This window comes from Littorina saxatilis, linkage group LG3 (assembly GCF_037325665.1).
Source record: "Littorina saxatilis isolate snail1 linkage group LG3, US_GU_Lsax_2.0, whole genome shotgun sequence".
NCBI lineage: Eukaryota > Metazoa > Mollusca > Gastropoda > Littorinimorpha > Littorinidae > Littorina > Littorina saxatilis.
In genome coordinates, this window is record NC_090247.1 from 61,738,204 (window position 1) to 61,765,651 (window position 27,448).

At 41.0% G+C, this 27,448-nt stretch overlaps 2 protein-coding genes across 2 annotated transcripts in view; one reads left to right on the forward strand and one right to left on the reverse strand.

Annotated features, from left to right (window-relative positions):
• The first annotated feature begins 789 nt into the window (after positions 1-789).
• Positions 790-25,140, forward strand: LOC138962862 (calcyphosin-2-like). The gene is made up of 18 exons (XM_070334828.1): positions 790-934; positions 1,557-1,669; positions 3,142-3,252; positions 5,669-5,714; positions 8,202-8,294; positions 8,812-8,949; positions 10,028-10,210; positions 10,545-10,612; positions 12,467-12,571; positions 13,623-13,697; positions 14,025-14,117; positions 14,620-14,713; positions 16,203-16,321; positions 18,022-18,110; positions 18,686-18,840; positions 19,611-19,730; positions 20,355-20,451; positions 22,627-25,140. The coding sequence occupies exons 1-18, from the start codon at positions 833-835 to the stop codon at positions 22,797-22,799; spliced, it is 1,974 nt and encodes a 657-aa protein (XP_070190929.1). The 5' UTR covers positions 790-832; the 3' UTR covers positions 22,800-25,140.
• A 1,682-nt stretch (positions 25,141-26,822) lies between these two features.
• LOC138962863 (ganglioside GM2 activator-like) overlaps positions 26,823-27,448 on the reverse strand; it is a 5,491-nt gene continuing 4,865 nt past the window's right edge. Inside the window, exon 5 of the mRNA XM_070334829.1 lies at positions 26,823-27,064. Within this exon, the coding sequence (XP_070190930.1) occupies positions 26,975-27,064 (90 nt within the window). The 3' untranslated portion in view covers positions 26,823-26,974. The remainder of the gene's footprint in view (positions 27,065-27,448) is intronic.

Sequence of the window (27,448 nt, forward strand, 5' to 3'; positions counted from 1 at the left end):
GGGAGTGTGATGTACGCAACTTGATTGTGCATGTCTTGATGTAATTTAAACCGAACGAAAAGGTAGGAAGAAACACTGTTTTAAGATTTCTCTTGTACATTGTGAACCTGGCTGGCCTCTTATTTTACATGAATTTGTGTTTCACTGTTTGCTTGCGGAAAATGTATGCAGAAGATCTGAAAAGTAAACAACATTTGTGTTCAGAGTTCCTCTTGTCAGAAGCATGCATTCGTTCCATGTTCTTTACGGCAGATTCATCGTCATTTCAGTGTTTTCAGTTCTGGCATTTATAAGAAATCCCTGCCTGAAATGATTATTATTTCTAATTTTGATTGTGGGTGTGAGACTTTAAATTGCCAGACCATATCATTCTGTTGTTTGATAATCTGCTTACTCTGCGTATAGTAAGCCCCATTTGTGTGTAAATCTTGTTGTTGTTGTTGTTGTTGTTGTTGTTCAGCCAACTGTTGTTGTTGTTGTTGTTGTTGTTGTTGTTGTTGTTGTTGTTGTTGTTGTTGTTGTTGTTGTTGTTGTTCAGCCAACTACCAGACATATTTGCACCTTTCAATTTTAGAAACATACCTTTTTATAAGGCTTTCACAAAGTGCAGTAAGATTACTATTTTAAAGCGTACCATTATCCAATCAGACTAACCTCAGAGGGTCTGTTATAATTATGTTGTATATACATCATCGAATGTACCAGTTTTATTTAGCTCTCGACCATAACTTTTAGAGGATGGTGCACACACTGACACAGCCTAGCTAGATTAATTGTTCTTGTCTTTTCAGGGTAAAACTGCTGATTACTGAGAATAAAGGAGACTATAACCATGGACTTTGGGGTGCGAGGAATTGCCACTCCTTATGCACAGCATCGGCCCGGCAGCGCTCGCAGACCACCGAGCGCTCGACAGCACAGAAACCCAATCACTGTAAGTTAAGAAAAGTATTTCTATGGTTATTAAATTAATGTTATTTTTTGTCTGAGTGAGGAAAGGTATTTTATTGCAAAAAGCTTCACCTTTTCAACGAAAAGTCGACATTTGCAAACTTTTTAGTAATTAATACAAATAAATTAATCCCCCAAAATTGCCATATATTTATTTTGCTATTTGGTAGTTCTGATACTGTCTCAGTGTCTGCCATGCCAGTTAATTTTCATAGTTCTGCATACAATTCATGGGCCATGATTACTTCATGATGCTTAAGAATTGTAAAAGTAACCACATTTGTTAGTGCAGTCAAGGGTTTTTTATTTTAATATTTGGCATCCCCTTTGCATTTCAGTATAGAAATGCAAGTGGGCTTGAAGAAAAAGAGATAAAATTGTAGCTGGTATGAAAAATTGTTTTCAGAACCATTTGTTTGCAATGATAATGAAACTCACATGCTTAAAAAAACAACTTAGCAGGCACACAGATTTTCAACATGTTTAACATTTGCACGCCTGATACGTTTCTCAATATGCAGGCTCGCGTTTAACATTTAAGCATGTCTAAAAGATGTTGGAAATGAGAAAAAATGTCAAAATAATCTCTGTTTCACTGCTTGCAGGGTGAAGAATATGAGCCTGCTCCTGCCGTCTCTCAGAACACCAACAACCATAATTCTACTGCAACGCACGTACAGACCAGACCACCCAGCAGGCCTTCCAGCAAGCCAGACAAGTTGGTTATTGGTTGTTGTTTTGTTCATTTAGTCACTGGTGTAGTACACTGTATTAAAAAGTCTGGCTCGAGAACTTCCTCGAGGCCGTGATTTTCAAAGGAAATTGAGGGACTGAGTTCCCAAGAAGACAAACAAAATTGGGCCCCCCCAAAATACATCCCATTTGACACTTTTTGTGGGTGTGTTCTATACACATTCTGTGTTATCAATCAATCAATCAATCAATATGAGGCTTATATCGCGCGTATTCCGTGGGTACAGTTCTAAGCGCAGGGATTTATTTTTTTTATTTTTTATTTTTTATGCAATTTATATCGAGCACATATTCAAGGCGCAGGGATTTATTTATGCCGTGTGAGATGGAATTTTTTTACACAATACATCACGCATTCACATCGGCCAGCAGATCGCAGCCATTTCGGCGCAATATCCTACTTTTCACGGCCTATTATTCCAAGTCACACGGGTATTTTGGTGGACATTTTTATCTATGCCTATACAATTTTGCCAGGAAAGACCCTTATGTCAATCGTGGGATCTTTAACGTGCACACCCCAATGTAGTGTACACGAAGGGACCTCGGTTTTTCGTCTCATCCGAAAGACTAGCACTTGAACCCACCCCCTAGGTTAGGAAAGGGGGGAGAAAATTTCTAACGCCCTGACCCAGGGTCGAACTCGCAACCTCTCGCTTCCGAGCGCAAGTGCGTTACCACTCGGCCACCCAGTCCTTGTTATCATTGTAGCTGCCAGAAGAGGCCATCAAATTACCTTTAGCATTGCTAAATTGTGTTTCTGGCTGGAAGGCTTTGCTTACCTAGTGGGTCCCTGAGACCAGGGCTTTGCCCCTGGACCCCGGTCAGTTTTTTCAGATTTTCTCCTTGGCTGCTCTCTAGCCTGAATAGTGAACACACAGGACATCAATCCTCATTCAATGTACACTAGTTGGTACCTTTTGTTTAGCTTTACAATGCATGTGTATGTAGGGGGCCCGGTAGCTCAGTTGGTAGAGCACTGGACTTGTGATCGAAAGGTCGCAGGTTCGAATTCGGGCCGGGACGGACATGGGTCAACTTTATGTGCAGACCCAGAGACGGAAGCCATGTCCCACCCCCGTGTCATCACAATGGCACGTAAAAGACCTTGGTCATTCTGCCATAAGTGCAGGTGGCTGAATACACCTAAACACGCAGACACCTGGGTAGCGCGACTCCGTTGCTGCTAGCTTTCCACTGGGAGGAAGCGACCCGAATTTCCCAGCGATGGGACAATAAAGCAATGAAAATGAAAATGAAATGAAAATGAAATGTGTGTGCACATGTGTGTATGAGTGAGTGCGTGAGTGCATGTATATATATGCAGGGTGTTTGAATACATGTATCATCAGCAAATGATACTGTTGTCTACTTTATCCTGTACAGAACTCAGCCTAAAAAGACAGAATGATCACTCTCATCCATGTCTTGTTTCAGTGTGCCATCTCTCAACTTGAACTACTTGCAAGACAATGAAAAGTCAGGTGCCATCAGCATTTCATTACGAGACTACAAGCTGGACTCTCCCGGTGCTGATTCCACTGTCAGGTGAGGCTAGCATTAAGCCTGTTCTTAATGTATGCAGTGATGCCCATAACTGCTGCACTGTCACAAGGAAAAAATGCCTGTTTGCTTCTTAAGCCCGTCCTTAATTGAGCCCGAAGTCGACTTCGCAAAGTCTTTTTACCAAAAACTTAGCACTGAAGCTTCGTGCGGCCAGCTTCGCAAAGTCTTTTTACCAAAAACTTAGTACTAAAGCTTTGTGCGGCCAGCTTCGCATAGTCTTTTTACCAAAAACTTAGTACTAAAGCTTTGTGCGGCCAGCTTCGCAAAGTTTTTTTTACCAAAAACTTAGTACTAAAGCTTCGTGCGGCCAGCTTCGCAAAGTCTTTTTACCAAAAACTTAGTACTAAAGCTTTGTGCGGCCAGCTTCGCAAAGTCATTTTACCAAAAACTTAGTACTAAAGCTTTGTGCGGCCAGCTTCGCAAAGTTTTTTTTACCAAAAACTTAGTACTAAAGCTTTGTGCGGCCAGCTTCGCAAAGTTTTTTTACCAAAAACTTAGCACTAAAGCTTTGTGCGGCCAGCTTCGCATAGTCTTTTTACCAAAAACTTAGTACTAAAGCTTTGTGCGGCCAGCTTCGCAAAGTTTTTTTTACCAAAAACTTAGTACTAAAGCTTCGTGCGGCCAGCTTCGCAAAGTCTTTTTACCAAAAACTTAGTACTAAAGCTTTGTGCGGCCAGCTTCGCAAAGTCATTTTACCAAAAACTTAGTACTAAAGCTTTGTGCGGCCAGCTTCGCAAAGTTTTTTTTACCAAAAACTTAGTACTAAAGCTTTGTGCGGCCAGCTTCGCAAAGTTTTTTTTACCAAAAACTTAGTACTAAAGTTTTGTGCGGCCAGCTTCGCAAAGTCTTTTTACCAAAAACTTAGTACTAAAGCTTTGTGCGGCCAGCTTCGCAAAGTCTTTTTACCAAAAATTTAGTACTAAAGCTTCGTGCGGCCAGCTTCGCAAAGTATACTTCGCGTAGTCAACTTCGCCCAGTTAAGGACAGGCCTTTACCTTTTCCACCCAGAGCACTCGATACTTCCCGCTCAAGTTCACGGATGGGAAACAAAGCTGATGAGGACTAAAGCACCAAAGCATTCTTATCTTTCTTTTGTGAGCAGACTATTAGTCTGCAAAGGTCTGCTGGCTGTCACCTTTTTTCCTGATCAAAATGTCTTATTACTCCTGAATTCTTAAACGTAATTTCTCTCTCCGATTTTATCATCTTCACGACACGTTTTTATTTTGCATGACTCTCCTTACGAATGGATTATAATTCAATTTTTGGAGCGAAGAAAGCTGACTTACCAAGTGTTTGAACCAGTCAAGTTCTTTCCCTGAAAATTTACGCCCTACTTTTCTTGGGCACCCTCCTCTGTCTAGGCAGACTTCCGGTAGTTGCACCCTAGGGTGGAAGCCAAACTCTGATTTTGTAGGCCAATTTTCCCTCGTGTAATAAGGCCTAAAAAAAAAATAGGTGTGGTTACGGTAACCCGACCTACCCTATTTTTTAGGGGCCGACCCTATAACTTTTTATTACATTTGTCAAAAATAAAAAAATAAATAAATAACCGAGTGCAGAAAACGCAATGAAAGCGAAAGCGCTTGAGTCGCACACTTATTTCCCTGTCAAGTAGGTTTAATTTGTACACATTAGAAAAAAAAGTTAGAAAAAAGTGGTTGCCTACCTTCCTACCCTATTTTTTGGGGCTAATGACGTTACCTTAACCACACCTATTTTTTTTTTGTGGCCTAAGCATGCATGTTTTTAGCCTGAAGAAAATGGTGACCAGATGCTGATGCATTCAAATGACCTACAGTGGAACCCCTCTTTTAAGACCCCCATTTTAAGACTCCCTCTTGTTAAGACCTTGGTTCTTCCGATTTTCTGTTCATAACATCTGTAAATTTACCCCCATTTTAAGACTCCCTCTTGTTAAGACCTTGGTTCTTCCGATTTTCTGTTCATAACATCTGTAAATTTACCCCCATTTTAAGACTCCCTCTTGTTAAGACCTTGGTTCTTCCGATTTTCTGTTCATAACATCTGTAAATTTACCCCCATTTTAAGACTCCCTCTTGTTAAGACCTTGGTTCTTCCGATTTTCTGTTCATAACATCTGTAAATTTACCCCCATTTTAAGACTCCCTCTTGTTAAGACCTTGGTTCTTCCGATTTTCTGTTCATAACATCTGTAAATTTACCCCCATTTTAAGACTCCCTATTTTTTAAGACCTCATTTTCTCAGTTTTGTGGAGGTCTCAAAAGGGGGTTCCACTGTATCACTAAGCCTGGGAGCTGATCACCTGAGATGATGGTCAGACTCAGGAGTGACTATCTGAAAAGTTAAAGGTTAGTTAAGATTAGATAACAAAATTGATCCATTTAATTTCTTTTTTTTTTCCTCTTCTGCCAGCTGGGGCACTGGTCGCTCAGGACTGACTCTGTTTGAGGATCCGCGGGTAAGTTGTGTTACTCAAGCTGATGGGGTCTATGTCGACCAAAAGAGTGGGATTCCCTGTAGGTGGAGTTCCTGGAGGGGGATTCCCTGTATACAGGGAATCCCACAGGGTGGAGTTTTTCAATAAAACTTGCAAACCATACTCGAATTTCTAAGAAATATCAAAAAAGATTGAAAAACATCAAATTCTACCGATGTCGCCAAGCATCACGTGACTTTCAGCGATATCAGCGACACGCTACAGGAACTAAATCCCCCTCCAGGAACTCCACCTACAGGGAATCCCACTCTTTTGGTCGACATAGACCCACCCCATCAGCGTTACTCAATGATTTGTTATACCAAGTTTCAGTTATAACTAATTTAGGAAACAAAACAAAATTTGTTGGTTTAGGGTAACCCAACCATGCCCTATTTTTTAACGCCGACCCTGAAACCTTTTTATTTCATTTCTCAAAAAAAATTAAAATCTGTTGGCACATTTTGCGTACCATACCGAGACTAAGGGAAATAATCTCCTTCGAACTCGACTAAGTTAAACAATTTAAAAATAGAAAGCCTACCTACCAACCCTATTTTTATATTTAGTCAAGTTTTGACTAAATATTTTAACGTAGAGGGGGGAATCGAGACGAGGGTCGTGGTGTATGTGTGTGTGTGTGTGTGTGTGTGTGTGTGTGTGTGTCTGTCTGTCTGTGTGTGTGTGTAGAGCGATTCAGACTAAACTACTGGACCGATCTTTATGAAATTTGACATGAGAGTTCCTGGGTATGAAATCCCCATACGTTTTTTTCATTTTTTTGATAAATGTCTTTGATGACGTCATATCCGGCTTTTCGTGAAAGTTGAGGCGGCACTGTCACGCCCTCATTTTTCAACCAAATTGGTTGAAATTTTGGTTAAGTAATCTTCGACGAAGCCCGGACTTCGGTATTGCATTTCAGCTTGGTGGCTTAAAAATTAATTAATGACTTTGGTCATTAAAAATCTGAAAATTGTAAAAAAAATTAAAAATTTATAAAACGATCCAAATTTACGTTTATCTTATTCTCCATCATTTGCTGATTCCAAAAACATATAAATATGTTATATTCGGATTAAAAACAAGCTCTGAAAATTAAATATATAAAAATTATTATCAAAATTAAATTGTCGAAATCAATTTAAAAACACTTTCATCTTATTCCTTGTCGGTTCCTGATTCCAAAAACATATAGATATGATATGTTTGGATTAAAAACACGCTCAGAAAGTTAAAACAAAGAGAGGTACAGAAAAGCGTGCTATCCTTCTTAGCGCAACTACTACCCCGCTCTTCTTGTCAATTTCACTGCCTTTGCCATGAGCGGTGGACTGACGATGCTACGAGTATACGGTCTTGCTGAAAAATGGCAGCTACTTGACTAAATATTGTATTTTCGCCTTACGCGACTTGTTTTTGGTCACGTTACCCTAAACCAACTCTCTTTTTTGTTGCCTTAAAGGCTGCCATATTTCGCAGCGTTCATTAATTAATTCATATTGTTTACATGTGCCAATAATGTTATAAAACTGTACCTAAGGGGATATAATAACGATTGGCTGTAGCTTTCGAACACAGAAAAAATTATTTCAGTATTGCAAAGTGGTGTTGATAGTGTCGAATGTAAACAGAACAGTCTCAAAGTGAAAGTGGATGTTTTCCGGAAATTGCGCAGGCGGAAATATACGATCTCTCACAGCACATATTTGCAAGAATAAGGCCACAGGCTTCAGCTGACAAGCTACAAGTACATCTAATTTTCTAATAGGCCTATGTACTCACGTGTCCAGCAAAACTTTGGCGAGTTCAGTATCCTCTTTGTACTTGGTTCTCAATTTGAAGCGATGGGCCTCTGACGAAAACAATCTTTCTTTCAGCGCGACCCAGCGCTGGTGCTGCGTGGTGATGAAGTCCACTTTCTCTTCTCAGCAGATTTAGTGGCCTTGACAGCTTTAGACGGGTTTACTTCTATCTTTTTTGCCATTGTACGCAATCGCGCTTTGACTGTCTCCGACGCCATCTTTGGTTTACGAAACGTCACGAAGTGATGTCAACGGTCTAAAAATAGCACAAGTCCTGGAGAACTGTTGCTAAACAATGCAATAAAGAATTAATTATTTCTCGTAATTGGTAAGGACTTCAAACCTAAAACTTTGCAGGAAGCTTAATGTATACATCCCCGCGACGATGGGGAAAAGCCCTGGAAGTAATTAAACTAATTAAGTAGGACTATATGTCAGCCTTTAAAGATGTAACGACAAGAGCATGCACCCAGAGAATCAGTAATAGTTCATTGAACTAATATCATCATGCAGTACTAATTAAGAGAGGGAATGAGTAAAACAGTGGGGAAATAAATGACAGAAATACTATCGTAGAAAAACAGAGAAAGAGAGATAAGATTAGATACAAGCAACATGAAAAGAAATATTTATTGTTTCTTGAATTTTGTGTGTGTGTTTAAAGCCCCGAGCACCATCTGCACGACAAAACAATGTACCGGATCTTCTCCTCGGAACAACGGACAGACCACCGTCAGCCAGAAAAATACCCAAACAGGTCAATATTGTGTAGAGTTTTGTTGTGTCATATATGTTGACCCAGTACGTTGTGATGTTCAGTGAGTTCATTTGCTAAAGGCCGTCTCTAATCGAGTCTGAAATTGACTTCGCGAAGACTTTTGCAAAAAGTCTTTTTACCAAAACTTTAGTGTCAAAGCTTCGTGCAGGGAGCTTTTTGAAGTAGACTTTGTGAAGTCAGTTTTGCCTAATTGATAACAGGCTTAAGGAAATTGATGTAGCTTTTGTTTTTAATGCAGAGCAGAAAATCTGGATTAAGCGTACGGGATATTATTTATTTGACAGACTAACGTACAAGCATATTTTTGACAAGCATATCATTAATTATGGTAAATATTTTTGAGGTTAGGGATGGGGTGAGGGGAGGGGGGGGGAGACTCTTAATTGATTATGGTGCATGTTCAGCAATGACGGTCTAGTGGTAAAAAAACACTAATTGAAATACTGTAATAAAATCATTTTTTGTGTTCATTCTTTTCCTGTCCTTGTTTTGCTAGCCCACAGCATGGGACAGAGACCCAGTGCCTGAGGATGTTCCGGCACCCTCGGCCAGGCACCAACAGATGTATCAGCAATACGCCGACGAGATGAAACAGGCTTATCGCACACATGCTGACCCCCAAAAAGTCTCAGAGGTACAGTGGAACTCTCCGTTTAAGAACTCTGACAATCCGAGAAAATCAGGTCTTAAAAAGGAGGCAGTCTTAAAATGGGGGTAAATTTACAGAGGTATATGATGAACAGAACATCTACAAAATGAAGGTCTTAAGAAGGGGGATAACTGTGAAATTGGGGGTCTTAAAAGGGAGGTAATCCACTGTATCAGTAACTTCTGTATGGCATTCTGAGGCAGTTGACAGGACTTGATTTTGTAAATCTGTGTTTATTTCTTAACCCAAGACAGCTCACCTAATTAACAAGTGGCTCTATCCCATCTCCCCCCCCCCCCCCCCCCCCCCCCTTTCCCCGTCGCGATATAACCTTCGTGGTTGAAAACAACGTTAAACACCAAATAAAGAAAGAAAGAAAGACAGCTCACCTGCTATATTATTGTAAACGTCTGTATTTGAATATTGCAGACATTTGAGTAAGGTAAAATGTGAATCTAGACTAGCTAGGTAACTGCAGTTAGCACTCACCGAATACTTGACATTTGAAATCACTGATCTGTTGGGCAGCGAGTCACGTTGGTTGTGAAAATGACTATATGTGACCCTCCACCACGGAATGAGTTGCATGTCACCTTTGCATGATTTTCATATTTTTACATTTTCCTGAAGAGTTTTTTATGCTCTATCCAGTGACCCTCACACTGTTACCAGACACTCTCCGGACTTATATCAAGCCTAGCGCAAAACCGCGCGAGGTGACATGCGACTCATTTCGTGGTGGCGGGTCACATATGGTTATGAAAATGGCCCATTTGTGTGACAAGTGCGTAATCAGTTGGTGAAAATCTTCAACAGATAAGGCAGAGCGCTATGTACAGATCTGATGAACAAAGGGAAGTAAGTGCTGTAAATGCATGCGACATGTGTAATAGAGTAAGCGAGAGTTATACGGAACCAGTCTCCTGGCACCTGAGAGACTAACAATCATTGAAAGAAACAAGCGACTTTCATTGAGTTGGTGAAAGGATCTTTTCTATGCTTAATACTGTACAATACTCCTGATACAGACTTGTTTGATAAAAAGATCTTTTGGTCTTACCAGGAAGAAATTCAGCGCACCATGCAAGCAATGAAAAAGAAGGGCCAGCAAATGCACTCAGCCAGAGACTATGACAATGAGGAGAATGGAGATGATGACGGTGAAGATGTGGGCGAGGACGTCGTCGATGAACAGTGGAAAAAGCAGCGCTACACATCCAACCAGCTGAGGAAAAAGCTGGACGCTGTGAGTTTGTTGGTGAATTGTAGAGGTTGGGTGTATGTGTGTGTGCGTGTGCGTCAGTGTACACATTCAACCAGCTGAGGAAAAAGCTGAATGCTGTGAGTTTGTGGGTGAATTGTAGAGGTTGTGTGTGTGTATGTAAGTGTGTGTGTGTGTGTGTGTGTGTGTGTGCATGGGTGCGTGTGTGTGAGTGTACACATTCAACCGGCTGAGGGAAAAGCTGGATGCTGTGAGTTTGTAGGACATAAAATACAATTCATTTAGATATCTGTTGATGTACTTCATGTGGCAATGACAGCAGAAGCTATTGCATTGATGAATGTCTTTCTTTTTCCAGGAGGACATGCTAGATCATAACAAGAAGCTGAAACTACTGGAAACAGTCATGGTAGACCAGCTTTCAAGGTATGGCACACACATGTATACTGCACATGTAGGAGCGTGTCCCCTTGTCTTTCTCTGTACAGAGCAGAACTTTCAGTTGTAATGAATTGATTTATGACAGCTATTAGACATTCCATCACATATATAGTCACTACTGTAGCACAGTGGAACAAGCCTTTAATGACATCCACAAATCTGAGAAAATCAGTGGTCTTAAAAGGGGAGACTCAGTCTTAAAATGGAGGTCAATTTACAAATGTTATGAACAGATAATCTGAAAAAGCAAAGACCTTAAAAGGGGGAAGGACGGGCGCTGTGGCGTGGTGGTAAGACGTCGGCCTCCTAATCGGGAGGCCGTGAGTTCGAATCCTGGTCGCTGCCGCCTGGTGGGTTAAGAGTGGAGATTTTTCCGATCTCCCAGGTAAACTTATGTGCAGACCTGCTAGTGAATTAACCCCCTTCGTGTGTACATGCAAGCGCAAGACTAAGTGCGCACGGAAAAGATCCTGTAATCCATGTCAGAGTTTGGTGGGTTATAGAAACACGAAAATGCCCAGCATGCCTCCCCCGAAATCAGCGTATCGTCAGTGGCCTTCGAAGACCTCGTAACTTATATTTTTCCGATTTTTGGATTTTTGCATGGTTTCGTCCCTTGATTTTTTTCCTATCATCTGTGAAAAGCTTGTAACTCTATCTATTTTGCAAAGGTCTTTTTCCCCTGATTTTAAAAACCTCGTATTGCCGTTGGGTGTTGAGACATTAGCGACATTAGCGGGAAAACCTCGTATTGTCTGTTTGAATCCCTGTGAGTCTGTTGAAAACCTCGTAATTGTTCCTTAAATTCAAAACAAAAAAGTGAAAACCTCGTATCTACACGTTTTGATCTAAACTCGCCAAAATTTTGTATTTGTCTAGAAACGACCAGGAATCATTAATCGAGTTGTTACCTATGCTTTATAACAAACAAAAATCTGGTGAAGAGGAATTTGAATTTTTAAAACACTCTTTTGTCATTATCTCAGAACTATGATTTTGAAGATACGAGGTCTTCGAAGGCCACTGACGGTATGCTGCCCGAATGGCGGGGTAAAAATGGTCATACACGTAAAACTCCACTCGTGCTAAACACACGAGTGAACGTGGGAGTCTGAGCCCATGAACGAAGAAGAAAAAGAAGAAGAAGAAGAAGAAAAAAAGGGGGAAGAAGGTCAAACATTGAGGGTGGGGGGGTGGGGGGGGGGGGTTTCACAGTACAGTGTTACCCCTGCCTTAAAACTGTCCCAAAGTCAAAGAAATGTAAGTCTTGAAAAAGAGGGAGTGTTAATTATCATGTAGGTGAATTTATAGTGACACTATGAAGAAAACGTCTGAAAAAATTGAGATCTTAGAGTAGAGGGAATGTTATACAGGAATAGGGGATCTTAAAAAGAGGTGGTTCTGCACCAGTGCATGTACCAGTTTGACTTTTTGTTTGTTTGTTTGTTTGTTTGTTTGTTTGTTTGTTTGTTCGTTCATGGGCTGAAACTCCCACAGCTTTTACGTGTATGACCGTATTTACCCCGCCATTTAGGCAGCCATACGCCGCTTTCGGAGGAAGCATGCTGGGTATTTTTGTGTTTCTATTACCCACCGAACTCTGACATGGATTACAGGATCTTTTTCGTTCGTGCGCACTTGGTCTTGTGCTTGCGTGTACACACGGGGGTGTTCGGACACCGAGGAGAGTCTGCACACAAAGTTGACTCTGAGAAATAAATCTCACGCTGACAGCGGCCAACTGGATACATTCCAGCGCTCTACCGACTGAGCTACATCTCCAGTTTGACTGAATATTTGTGTGTGCTAATTGAAAAGGCATCTGTATTGTTTGCTCAGGGCTGTGATCAGTGATCCAGAACAAAATCAACGTAATACTTTCCATGGTGGCAGTACCAGTAGAAGAGCTGCCAGAGGCACAAAGCGCCATCTCCACGATTCAAAGCAAGTGCTGTGTGTTATGTGACTGCATGTGTGTGTATGGGTTTGAGCGTGTGTGTGAGAGTTGCTGCATGGTGTGTGTGTGCTTGTGTGTGTCTGTGTGTGTGTGTGTGTGTGTCTGTGTGTGTGTGTGCGTGTGTGTGTGTGTGTGTGTCTGTGTGTGTGTGTGTGCGTGTCTGTGTGTGTGTGTGCGTGTCTGTGTGTGTGCGTGTGTGTGCGTGTGCGTGTGTGTGTGTGTGTGTGTGTCTGTGTGTGTGTCAGAAAAGGCTGATTTTAAGGAATGAGTAGGTAGCGGAACGGCAACAATGAAATCATCAATGATCAGCTACATGTATAATTTTGTTGCCCAGTAAATTATTTTCTGATCATGTCTTTATGTTTGCACGAGAGCTAATCATGTGTATACATGTATTCTGTCCCCTTTAAATAAAGTCGTGTGTGTATGTGTTAATCGGTATTTTGCTCTTCAGTTGTTGTTTCTGTATTCCATCTCCATTTATGTTTTCATTGATGGTGACATAGTTTTGGGCTTTATGCAATGTTATGATAATGAGATAGATGAGGATGAGAATAATGATGATGATAAGCTGAGGTTGATACAGTTTTGATATTGGTGCTTTGATCATTTACCCTGTTCGCTGCCGGGAAATATTTATAATGTAAAGCATTACCTGTAGTGTATGTACCTGAATTGACAACTTACAGTGTGCCCTTGATATATAAATTAATACACCACACACACATACATATTTTTATTTTTTTAAATATTTTTTTTATTGAACGGTTTGTTGCTCGTTAAAGCAAGTTACCCAGGACGTCCTCAAGCCAATCCAGTATTTTGACACATGATCACAGTTTTTGTCAGCAAACATTCAAAGAAGCATTTGTTTTAAACGTATTGTTAAACTTAATTAACAGTGCAACAGATGCATGCGAAACATATTTGAATCATGGATGTTCATGCAAATGCTGCGTGGAGTACGCTCATTTTTCTGAAAATACACCAAGTTTGCTTGAGAATACTGTGGTTAATGTACTTTGCTCTATCTTCCAGGGTCAGTACTCGGAGTACAGCAACAGAGAATCTACTGTCCAGACGAGTTCGCTTTGGTGCTAGGATCATAACAAGGTGAGCATTGTTCAAAACTTGAAGAAAGCTCAAATGTATACAGGTATGTATAGCAAGTGTTACAAAATACAGTAACACCTTCAATGTGAGGCATCTGCAATATCCGTTAATTTGACTAAATGTATGACAGTGCAACCGCCCTGGTATTTATTCTCTCCTGCCCCCCGCCCCCCTACCTTCACTTTGTGAGTTCTGCAGCAAAACAAACAATTGCAAGAAGACCTGATTAGAGGACACCTCTCAAATGAGTTTTTTTTTTAATCAGAATTGCTGATTTATCTTTGTGAAATATCTTTGTGCATATTTTTCTTTTGATTTGTGTTTCAGAAATGGGAGAGATGCAGTGAGAGAGCTGACAGGGTTTTTCTTCCAGGTTGATCGATCCATGACAGTGTATGAATTCAAACAGTTTGGTAAAAGGTAAGTACTACCATCATTTTGTTGTTGCATATTTCTGTAGAAAGAAAACGTAGTTAGGGATATTGAGTTTTTCTCTCATGTTAAATAGGGATTCAGGTTAGTGACTTGTGTGAAATGAGTTCTGTGAAACTTTGTGTTTTTGTGTTGATCAGGTACAACTGTACAATATATTGCTGTGTGTATGTGTGCGCGTGTGCGTATGTGCATGCGTACATGCATGTGTGTGTGCGAGAGAGAGAGTGTGTGTAGTGTGTGTGTGTGCATCTGGTGTGTGCGTGTGTGTGTGTGTGTGTGTGTGTGTGTGTGTGTGTGTGTGCCTTTGCCTATGGCAATGTGTATGCCCGTGTGTGTTGTGTGTTTCATGTGTGTGAACTGTACCAATTTGGATAAGCTTTGATGATAATTAATAAAGAAAAATGCAAAACACTCCTAGGCTGTGAGGGTTTTCTATAAGTCGATCGCTAATATGCGCTAAGTCATTGTTGTAAACTTAATTGTGCAGTGCCAAAGCCATTCCCTTCATCCAAAGAGGTGTCTTCTGTCATCCCACTGGCCCAAAGAGTGGTCACCCCTACAGTCTGTGTGATGTTTATTCTGTAAGTACCAGCTGACACATACACACTGGCCCAGTGTCATGCACACACATTTATGCACTCATACACACACCCAAGTATGCATGCATGCAGGCACACACAAGCAAACACACACACAATTTATTCAATTTGACGAGAGTGCCTTCTTGATTTTTAAAGTGTAAGACCAAAAACAGAATCATGGAAGCTATACGTTCAGGTGGTAGTTATCAGAAGTGCTTCATCAAACTAAAAATGTCAAAAGAAGTTTAGGATCGTTTAAGTCTGTCCTTTAAATTGAGCCCGAAGTTGAATTCTTGAAGATTTTATCGAAAATTCAGTGCCAAAGTTTCGAGCAGCGTGTTGACTTCGGGAAGTTGACTTTGCCCAATTAGTATCAGTTTTAACACTTTCTACCCCGCCTATGTTGACCAATTTTTGAGTCACTTGAGAAAAAGTGACTCTATGTAATCGGTCAGTGTTAGTCTGTCCGGCCGGCCGGCCGGCCGTCCGGCCGGCCGGCCGGCCGTAGACACCACCTTAACGTTGGACTTTTCTCGGAAACTATCAAAGCGATCCGGCTCATATTTTGTTTAGTCGTGACCTCCAATGACCTCTACACTTTAACGATGGTTTCGTTGACCTTTGACCTTTTTCAAGGTCACAGGTCAGCGTCAAAGGAAAAATTAGACATTTTATATCTTTGACAAAGTTCATCGGATGTGATTGAAACTTTGTAGGATTATTCTTTACATCAAAGTATTTACATCTGTAGCCTTTTACGAACGTTATCAGAAAAACAAGGGAGATAACTAGCCTTTTCTGTTCGGCAACACACAACTTAACGTTGGGCTTTTCTCGGAAACTATAAAAGTGACCGGGCTCAAATTTTATGTGAACGTGACTCCCAGTGACCTTTACACTTTGACGTCTGCTTTGGTGACCTTTGACCTTTTTCAAGGTCACAGGTATGTCTTGAAGGAAAAAAATTGAAATATCATATCTCTGAAACTATTCATCGGATTTGATTCAAACTTTATAGGATTATTCTTTACATCAAATTATTTACATCTGTATTGTGTTGTGAATAGCAATTTCTTCCTGTCCATCTGATGCCTCATATAATATTCAGAACTGCGAAAGTGACTCGATCGAGCGTTTGCTCTTCTTGTTTTTAGCCGAGACCAGCTGTGCTGCAGCAGGTCACTCAGAATTGTAGTAACTGTGTAGAAACTGTGTATGCTGGAATGCAGGTGTTAGATCGACGTTACAGAAAGTGACTGAAGCTAACAGTCTGAGCAGAATGCGGATATGTGCCAAATGAGAACAGATGCAGTGAAGTGACTGTGTGTACGGATATAGCCGTACCTGGTCAGATAGAGCCATATGAGTGGGTACGGATATTTCCGTACCTGGGAGACAATGAGTTAAAGCTCATGACATCACTTCTGTGGATCTAAATTTTGAGATAGTGATCGCACTTGGCCATGTTTCATATTTGTGCTTGTTTCAGGGTGCTGATCTGACGATACCAACAAAAGGGCAGCAAGCACTGAGTGGAGATTTAGCTCGCTTCAAGAACCTCACACTCCGTGTCACCGACGTGGATGAGGGGGAGAAATCTGAGCTTCTGTACGTTTTTCATGTTATGTGTCTCGTGCTGCCTTCCTAATATCTACACCACCAGTATATCTATCCCACGGCCTCCCCCTTTCCTTTGTCGTACTGGCTTGGTGTCTATGTTGTTTCTTGGTTTTCGCAGCCCCAATGTGACCTTCCCTCACTTCATTTGTCCACCTCAAACCCACCCCCCCCCCCCCCCCCACTTGCCTCATCCATCCCCATCCTATCCCCCCAAAACACACACACAAACACATGCACATGCCCAAGCCCCACCCCACTGCTTGAAATCATTTGATTCCTGTTTGAATTTCTACTAACGAAAGGCTTAACGCAGTCAGTCTCTCAAGTCTCATTCAGACCTGTATTGTTTTTCCTTGTTGCAGTGTTTGTTGTTCCGTCGCGATATAACCTTCGTGGTTGAAAACGACGTTAAACACCAAATAAAGCAAGAAAGAAAGTGTTTGTTGTTGCTGTGGTTGTTGTTGCTGTGGTTGTTGTTGCTGTGGTTGTTGTTGCTGTGGTTGTACAGTGGAACCTCCCTTTAAGACCTCCAACAATCTGAAAAATTCAGGTCTTAAAAGGGAGGGAGTCTTAAAGGTGGTCGTCTACATTTTTGCTTTTTTTCAATAATCTTCATGGTTAGATTTCGATACAAAATTATGTCAGATGATGAATGAACCATGGGGAAAAAAGTTATAGAAAAAAAAATATATGTAAAAAAAGATTTTATTTTTGGGTAGCGTGACTCACGCTTCCAATACTTTGTTTTCTGTTTGCTTAGAACATGTGCTTTGCCTAAAAATACTGACCAATCAAATTCATGTACGTCATTATGCTTATAGCCACGCCCAAACAAGTGCAGCAACAGTTTGACACTGGAGCGCTGTCCACGCTTTTTTTTAAACGCACGAAATGCACGGGATTTGAGAGGAGTTTTGCGCTTGGCATTTTCCAAATAAGGATATATCCTACTATGAGTACTACGCTGGAATACTACAATGAATTTTCAAACGGCTACACTGGCTTCGTCTTTCCTGATCGAAAGGGGGTGTATTGTTGATATTTGTAGACAATAGACTCTGCATTTTAATGGTCAAATGGCGATTTCGGTATAAAAATGTAGACAAGGACCTTTAAAATAGGGATCAATTTACAACGGCTATGAACAGAAAGTCAGAAAAACAAGGCCTTCTTCTTCTTCTTCTCCGTTCGTGGGCTGAAACTCCCACGTACACTCGTGTTTTTTGCACGAGTGGAATTGTAAAGTATTACCGTTTTTACCCGGCCATTAAGGCAGCCATACGCCGCTTTCGGAGGAAGCATGCTGGATATTTTCGTGTTTCTATAACCCACCGAACTCTGACATGGATTACAGGATCTTTTCCGTGCGCACTTGGTCTTGTGCTTGCGTGTACACACGAAGGGGGATAAGCCACTAGCAGGTCTGCACATAAGTTGACCTGGGAGATCGGAAAAATCTCCACACTTAACCCACCAGGCGGCCGCGACCGGGATTCGAACCCTCGACCTTCTGATTAAGAGGCCGACGTCTTACCACCCCGCCACAGCGCCCGTCCTAAACAAGGCCTTAAAAGGGAGGTTCCACTGTAGTTGCTTTCTTGTCATTTCACCGTCTTCTTTTTCCTCTGGAATTAAAAGGACTTGGGCGTTAGATGTCGGTTGAATCAGAGTTTTGTCTCTACTTGCAGGTCAGAAGAAGTGGACGATTACACAGCCAGATCGGATGCAGCCAGTCAGATGGACAGAGAAAATCGACATTTTCTTCAGGTTGTCCAAGGTAATTCATTAGCGTAGCTTGGTGCATGGTTGTACAGACTTAAGATGGATTTGCTTGGATAAACTGAAGCAGCTTAAGTGGCAGTTTCTGCTCAGGAGACAATACAGTGTTCTAGATGGTCGAACGTATAGCAAAGACCTGTACGTGTACGTGGAGATATTGCGTCACCCGTGACTCACTTTTTTCTCCAATGTTCCTAATGCATACGTTGTTTTGCTCCCACCAAGACTGCAGATCTTGGCAAACGCGTGACGTAAAAACTAGATTTGATGACGTTACCCGTACACGTCCTAAAAGTGCTGATCTAGATCTTGCTAATTAATGTAATGTGTCATGTGCTGCTATTAAGAATTATTTTGAAACCAATGTAATACAGCAGTCCCTCTAATGACACGTACCCTTGGGCCTTTGCAAAACTGTCCCTATATTGGGGGTACATTGCAGAGATTAGACTAGAATTAGCACAGACTAGGTTGTTTTGCCAATTTTTCATTACTGTAATGCGTCTGTAATGAGTTCAGCTAGATATGCCAGAAGATTGAGAGTGTTCTAGATTGGAGATTCTCTTGTTTCAGAGTCTGCTCAGGCTCAGATCAGCAAGCGAGGAATCAAGACCATCACGGGTCTGGGTCGTCACTATCGGCGACTGGACAAGGAAGGTACTGGATTGTTGCTGCAGCATGACCTTGAGCGAGGGCTGCTGCGGTTTCACGTTGACATTCCGCCTCAGGTTTGTCAAAAACTCGAAGATGGAACACACAGACAGAGACAAACGGGCAGACTGAAAGACAGGCAGACAGATGCATACACTCACACATGCACACACACACATGCACATATGGACTCACACACGCACAAACGCACACATGCTCACACACACACACACACACACACACATACACACACACATGTGCGCGCAGGCGCACATGCACATATGGTTGGATTTATTTCTCAAGAAGAGAATGGAGTTTTCATACAGATTCAAGTGGCTGTTCCAAAAATTGTAATGGTATCGACATAGCTCTGGACTGAAGTTTGAATTAGCTAGTGCTCATTTCACTTGTTGATTAGTAAATTTTTGTTTCAGACCAAAGAATTAGTGGGGTTGGTTGGTTGAAGGTCATGGAGTTTTTAAGTTTGTTGGTTGAGTATCTTGTTGATGTGTTACAAAATGTTGTGCTGTTTCAGACCAAAGAGTGTGTCCGTCTAGTTGCCGAGTTGGTTGAAAGTCATAGAGTTTTGTGTGTGTAGGTTGACTGTCTTGTTGATGTGTGAATGTTGTGTTTCAGACCAAAGAGTTAGTACGCGTAGGGTTAGTTGGTTGAAAGTCATAGATTTTTGTGTGTGTTGGTCGAATATCTTGTTGATTCGTTCATTAAGGTTATTTCACACCTAAGAGTTAGTTTGGTTGGTTATAGTTGAAGACCATAGAGGTATTTTTAGTTTGTTGATTGACTACCTTGCTGATGTGTTAATGAATGTGAGCTTGTTGGTGACCAGGTGCTGGAACAGGTGTTTGACATCATCGACCCTGACGGAGAGAGACGAGTGGACTACTCCGTCTTCATGAGAACTGTGCTGGGGGAGATGAACGAATTCCGCAAGGCGCTCGTACGCAAGGTACTGATTCAGGAAAAACTTGGTCCGAGTCCTCTGTCGATCTGTAATGATAGCACAGTGATACCCACGAAGGTAAAGACACCTTTGGGACAGCCTAAATTACAGGTGGCCTGTCTAATAGGTATATTTTGAACAGGCTTGTAATCAAAGGTGTTACAGACGGTGTCCTTTCATGGGAGGTGTCCTCTCATTGGAAGGGTCTTACATTGCAAGTACCACTGTACAAAGGACAACCCCCCCCCCCCCCCCCCCCTCTGTTTTTACATTTATGTTTTAACATAGAGGGGGGAATCGAGACGAGGGTCGTGGTGTGTGTGTGTGTATGTGTGTGTGTAGAGCGATTCAGAGTAAACTACTGGACCGATCTTTATGAAATTTTTCATGAGAGTTCCTGCGTATGATATCCCCAAACGTTTTTTTTTTTTCATTTTTTCGATAAATGTCTTTGATGACGTCATATCCGGCATTTTGTAAAAGTTGAGGCGGCACTGTCACACCCTTATTATTTTTAGCATTTGTGCCATGCTTTAACTCTCAAATGAATGAACTCCTGGTTAAGCTGGCTGTAATGTTAGCGTTTCTTGATTAATATTTTTTTTCAATTGTTTGTCAATCTGTTTTCAGGCGTTTTGCAAGGTAGACACCCACAAGCAAGGCAGTATACACCTGAGTAACATCAAAAAATTCTTCAATGCCAACTGCCCTAGTCAAGCTGGATCAGGTATATGTCTCTCAGTTGTTTGAATTTTAAGATACCATCCTTACTGTGTACAGGGTCATATTCGCTGCCACATATATATGTCCAGCCTTTCACATGGAATAAGAACATCCATATTTACTTGGGCCCATACCAAATTTTAAGAGCGAGGCTGCAGTCTGTACAGAGTCAGAATTGTTTTGCTGAAACAATTTAGCAGATTGACATTTGTGTCACTTGCAAAAATAAAAGAAGTTGTCACTGTGCACAGATATCAGCCAGGCTGTGGATTTGTGGCATGTGTTCAGGCGGAAGAATGCTTTTGTCCCAGGTAAATAAGATCCTGGAGAGTCTACAGTAGAACTCCCCTTGTAAGACCCCCCCCCCCCCAATTTAAGACTCCCTCACATTTAAGACCCTGTTCTTTCAAACAATCAAGCCTCGTTGACGCAGGTTATGTAAACAGCTAGCTAACTACCCAAACTGACAGTTTGTAGCGATCGCAGCCGTTGGTGTAACATGTATGCCTCTTGTCAGTGTATAGCGCTCGCAGAACTGTGTAACAATGTTGACAACTGTGTGGACCGGAGTGACGATGTTGTCAACTGTGTGGACCGGAGTGACGATGTTGACAACTGTGTGGACCGGAGTGACGATGTTGACAATTGTGTGGACCGGAGTGACGATGTTGACAACTGTGTGGACCGGAGTGACGATGTTGACAACTGTGTGGACCGGAGTGACGATGTTGACAACTGTGTGGACCGGAGTGACGATGTTGACAACTGTGTGGACCGGAGTGACGATGTTGACAACTGTGTGGACCGGAGTGACGATTTCTGAGATTTTTGGTGGTCTCAGAATGGGGTTACCTCTGTATTACGACTTGCAAGATAGTCCAAACCAGAAGTCGCTACACTGGAAGATGTTACCCTTTACCGTTAAGCTGATTTGTGTAAAGCTATTAGGTGTTCATAATTTCGCAGTGCCCGGGGCCATAAAATGTTCCTGAAATGTTACATGGACACTTAACCCTGACTTTGGTTGTTATGATAAATGTTGCTTGACAGTATGTGTAGTGTCAGCTGGTTGTCAAAACATGTCGCGGCACAGCATGTTTGGTCTGTTAACTTTTTTTGGACCCTACTCGCAGCCTTACTTACTTACTGCCTGTTATGCCGCAAATAAGAAATAATAATAAAAGCAAAGAAAATAGCAACAAGACATGCAAAAATCTAACAAAGCCGAGCAAGCAGAATGACAGATCTAATGAAAAACAAAGAGGCACTGAGTCGGAAACAAGATCGCGATTCTTTCCTTCGCTGCACGACGCAAATCTTCTGTGACCTTTGACCCAACGTAGCTTCCACACTCCATCACTAAGCTTAATATTTACAACTGAAAGCCGAGGGGGTGGAATACCGAGATGAACCTACAGAACTGTGCATCCTCAAACCTGACATATTCATCCCAACATTTTATGAACTCAAAAACACAGAAAGTTGCTTTCACACGCCAGCTTTGATTGCCAGTGGTTATCAACAGGTAACTCGTGTGGTTATCGAAACGGAACTCGTGTTTCAAAGCATGGCTCCCTGTGTTGATTGTGCACTTATTTTCTCACTACCAAAATGATGACAAAAACGATGTTTGGTGGTTTGTTGTCAGACCAGCTTTTTTGTCGGTCCTCGGGGGGCATATCAACTTTTGTTTCACATTGTATGACCGCGGCCTTTGGCCTTGGTCAATAAATATGAAACAAAAGACGATATGCTCCCCCTCGGACCGACAAAAAAGCTGGTCTGTCAACACCCCATCAAACATCTTATAATGTTGGTTTAGGGTAACATGACCAAAAAAGATAGGGTCGGTAGGTCGGCTTCTTTTTTTTCTTCTTAAATGTAGTCGATTTTAAAGGAGGTTACTTCCCTTAGTCTCGGAATGCTTCGCAAAATGTGCCAACATTTTTAGTTTTTTTTAGAAATGAAAAAAGGTTTTAGGGTCGGTGGGAAAAAAATAGGGTCGGTCGGTTTACCCTAAACCAACCTATATTTTTATTTAGCCTCATAATGATTTTTTTTATTTTATTCTATTGTTTTCTTTGTTAATTCACCAGTGGCACTGTAAAATGTACTGTACATGTATTAGGAATTGTACCCTGGATAATTAAGGCTTAACATTGACATTTGATTTGTGCAGACGCAGATTCCACGAAAAGCGCCCTGCAATCTTTCCTGGATGAAGTGCGTTCTTCACCCAAGCAGGAGGAGGTGTCGTTCATAGAGTTTGAGGAGTACTACGAAGGACTCAGTCTGGGGGTGGAGAATGATGAACACTTTGCCAACGTCCTTCGCAATACATGGAACATATAGCGGACTAGCTGCTACCACGACTGCAAATGTTGAAAATGCGGGGACAACATCCTTAGAAACTTGTACATGGAACATCCAGGGACTACTTAAACACAACTTTATTACCACAAACCAGTACCACAACTTTACGCGGCAAATGTTGAAAATTGGGGTACAACATCCTTAGAAATACATGGAACACATAGAGACTATTACCACGACTTTACACAGCAAATGTTTAAAATTAGGGACAATATCCTTGGAAATACAGGGAACAGATAGGGACTATAAACTACCCCGACTTTACGCAGCAAATTTTGAAAATGCGGGGACAGCATCCTTGGAGGTGCCGGGAACGTCTAGGGTAGTGTCAAGACTTTACACAGAAAATGGTGAAAATATGGGATGTCACGGTTGTTTTATTCTTCCTGAATCCAGTCAAAGGAAAATTGGTGTGCACTGCACATTTGGGTAATTAAGGCATGGGTCAAACAAATGGTAGAGTTCTTCATTTTGTAATTAATGAAAGTTATAATCAGCCCCCCGTAGAGAATCAGGACTGTGCCATGGATCAAGCCTACTGTCTCTTTATAGAAGTCTCCCTTTCCTGACTGAACCCTCTCATCACCTTTATTGGTATTTGAAGTGGTGGAATTAATGGAAATGTACGCTGTAACCCATTTGAATGAAATCAAAACAAATTCTATGTAGATTTAGCAAAATTCATATACATACACAGAATGTTTTGATTGTGTTTTCTCTTCCTATTGTTCTGTGTTATATTAGTGCTTGAACTGCATGCATGTGCAGATGTTCATCATTATTTTTAAGGTTTATGCACAATCCTTCACTTTAAAGTAGTGCGAAAATCATTCTTAAATTGCTTGTTCTTAAGAATTGTGAATCCATGTATGTTCATTCCACAGTGATTTTTGCATGAGTTGGATGTTGCATAAGGCTTATATGATGTTTGTTTATTGTATTTACTGGACTACTTTGTTTTGAAGTCCTCCGATGATATTCACAAACATTCCACTAACCTAAAAATGTTACATGATTTTGTGTTAGTGCACACTGCATTTGTGTGTGTGTGCGCACGTGTGTGTGTGTTTGTGTGTGTGCGTGTGTGTGTGTTGTGCATGTGTGTGTGTGTAGTTGTGTGTGCATATGTGTATGCAGGTGTGTGTGTTAGTGCACATGCATGCATAATTTGTGCTGGCATGGTTGCATTGATGTGCATATGCAAGTTTGCCTGTGTATCTTTTTTTACTTCATTTTGATACAGCATGTTGATGAGTACTTGATCAGATCACACACACACTAAGGCAGATTTGACTAGGCTGAGAAATTTGTAAATGTATTTTCTTTGTATTCTCGTGTAATTTTTGTAATGCTTTATCTGTCATCTTGGCCAATCTTAAGTGCATCTTGGCTAAAAAAAAAAAAAACTTACTGCATCAGAGTACAGCCAAATTGGCATCCTGCTTGATTCATTCATTGTACGTGTACCCCCCGCGGGTTAGGGCAAGTCCCATATTGGTTGGGACGAGAAAGAATTTACCCGATGCTCCCCAGCATGTCGTAAGAGGCGACTAACGGATTCTGTTTCTCCTTTTACCCTAGTTAAGTGTTTCTTGTATAGAATATAGTCAATTTTTGTGAAGATTTTAGTCAAGCAGTATGTAAGAAATGTTAAGTCCTTTGTACTTGAAACTTGCATTCTCCCAGTAAGGTAATATATTGTACTACGTTGCAAGCCCCTGGAGCAAATTTTTGATTAGTGCTTTTGTGAACAAGAAACAATTGACAAGTGGCTCTATCCCATCTCCCCCCTTCCCCCGTCGCGATATAACCTTTGTGGTTGAAAACGACGTAAAACACCAAATAAAGAAAGAAAGATTGTACGTGTAGTTCATTTCTGTTATGTCCAAGCCTGTTATCATAATGTATTGGATTTTTAGCATCATCTGAAAGCGTTTTTTTAAATTGTTTAAAAATTGTATATATATATTATTTTAATTTATTTTGTTTGTAAAGGTCATGATGAATTGCTTTTGTGTCAGTATTGTTGCTTGCGTCCTACATGGGTGCAGCAACAACACTTACACATTCCCTCCAAGTTTGACATTGTGATCAGTTAAATGCCGTCCAAGTTATCTTTTATCATGAATTATTTTTGTGTTCTTTCCCTGGCTGTTCAGTTCCGTTGACAATGCATTTTACTGATAAGGTCTGTGATTTTCTGCTGTGTCAGTGCACCGTGTTTTTTAAACATTTATACAGAGAGGTATGTACAACGTATTGATAGTGTATGTCGGTTTTTTTTTTTTTTTTTTTATTTTTTTTTTTTGAGAGAGAGAGAGTTTATGTGTGTGTGAGTGTGTGTGTGTGTGTGTGTGTGTGTGTGTGTGTGTCTCTCCCTCTCTTTTTCTCTCTCCCTCGCTCTCTCTCTCTCTGTCTCTCTCTCTGTCTCTCTCTCCCGGTCTCTCTCTCTCTCTCTCTCTCTCTCTCTCTCTCTCTGTACATCCAAGCATGTATATGAGTATGCACATTGTAGAGGGATATTAGTGGTTGAACTAAAACGTAAATGTGCATTAATGTTATATATTTCAGATGTCCATGTTCTTTTTACCATCAACGTGGTTTCATGCATAATTTTAATAACTCGGTAAAATTTTGTAGTTATTTGATTTTTTTTTTTTTTTAAAGATATGGGATTTTGCAAAAAGCAAGAGTGCAGATCATGAGCTACAATGAGTATCAAATGTGGTTCAATACATCAACTTGACTTGGAGATTTTCCTTGAAATGTCAGTGATTTTTTTCCTGATTTTTTGTTATTGTTCCAAGTCTTGTTTCTGGAAATACATTTAATATATTTAATTATCATCACCAACAAAAGAATTCACAGGAAGAGATATTTATTAGACATATCAATTTTCATAATCACAGTACATTCTGCCACTGCCATTGCTTGATTATTGCAAATGTTTTTTCTTTTGTTTGAAAATGTGTAACTGCAACAATAAACCATTAAAGGAAGCAGCACAAGAAGTCTTGTATCCCCCCGCGGGTTAGGGGGAAGAATTTACCCGATGCTCCCCAGCATGTCGTAAGAGGCTACTAACGGATTCTGTTTCTCTGTTTACCCTTGTTAAGTGTTTCTTGTATAAAATATAGTCAATTTTTGTAAAGATTTTAGTCAAGCAGTATGTAAGTAATGTTAAGTCCTTTGTACCGGAAACTTGCATTCTCCCAGTAAGGTAATACATTGTACTACGTTGCAAGCCCCTGGAGCAAATTTTTGATTAGTGCTTTTGTGAACAAGAAACAATTGACAAGTGGCTCTATCCCATCTCCCCCCTGTCCCCGTCGCGATATAACCTTTGTGGTTGAAAACGACGTTAAACACCAAATAAAGAAAGAAAAAGAAGTCTTGTATGTGTATGTGTGTGTGTGTGTGTGTGTGTGTGTGTGTGTGTGTGTGTGCACGAGAGAGAGAGAAAGAGAGAGAGAGAGAGAGAGAGAGAGAGAGAGAGAGAGATCATCCCTGTCTTTATGCCTCTGTGTGTGGAGGGGGGGTTACTCAAAAAGTTAGGCACACACACACACACACACACACACACACACACACAAAGACACGCACAAACCGAACCGGATTCAGAGAGAGAGAGTGTGTGTGACAGAGACAGAGACACAGATAGACAGACAAACAGAGAGAAGGAGAAAGAGAGAGAGAGAGAGAGCAGAAGGATAATTTGGAGAAGAAAACTTGAGGCCAAAGTTTTATCGTGAGAGACAATGTGCGTGTGTGTGTGTGTGCCTACGCGGCGAGTGTGTGTGTGTGTGCGTAGTTGAGAGACAGAGAAAGAGAGAGAAATCGAGTGCGTATTGATTCTTTGTATGTGCTTCTGTATGTTTGGCTACGTGCATGTGTGGGTCTGTCTGTCAGTATGTCTAAATGAGTCTGTCAGTGGAAATGTGAGGAAAATATATCATGAGATGTGCCAGAAGGGTTGGTTCAACAACAACCACACAAAATCAGTGTTGCTCTGATCAAAGTTTACTTTTTTGTTTACTCGTGTTCATTGCTGCTCATTTACAAAAAACAAAAGCACGGCCACATTATCATCAGATGTACGCTCTAATCACTGATGCTTGGAGGTCATTGGCTGTCTACTTGTCACGTGACGCTCTTTACTTTTGCAAATTGATGTAGAACTCGAGACACATCCTTTCAGCAGTCTTCCCTGTCTCGTACATCTGCAGCTTGATGTAAAATTCGCCCTGAGAGAAGAAATAAAAAAATCATGATTAGTTTGGATAACATTTGCATTTGTTTATGATTCTGGCCACCCGCTTGAACATTTTTAGGTAGCCTATGTCACGAGGAATTAATATTTCAGAACACAATCTTACCAAGAGATATTTCACAGACCAAGATCCAATACTTGTATTCACATAGCTAATTGTTTCATAGAGCTGCGGGTAGAAAGTACCCATCCTAACCTCTTCGCTGTAAATACAAGGTAGTGCCATAAGTCATACACATCTGAGGACGTGAATTTAGAGCAGTATATTTGGATCGCCCAAAAGAAAAATCGATCACAAAAATAGTTTACTTGCCTCAGGCCTTGGACTTTTGGTATTTGGTTGCGTGTTCTTTGCTCA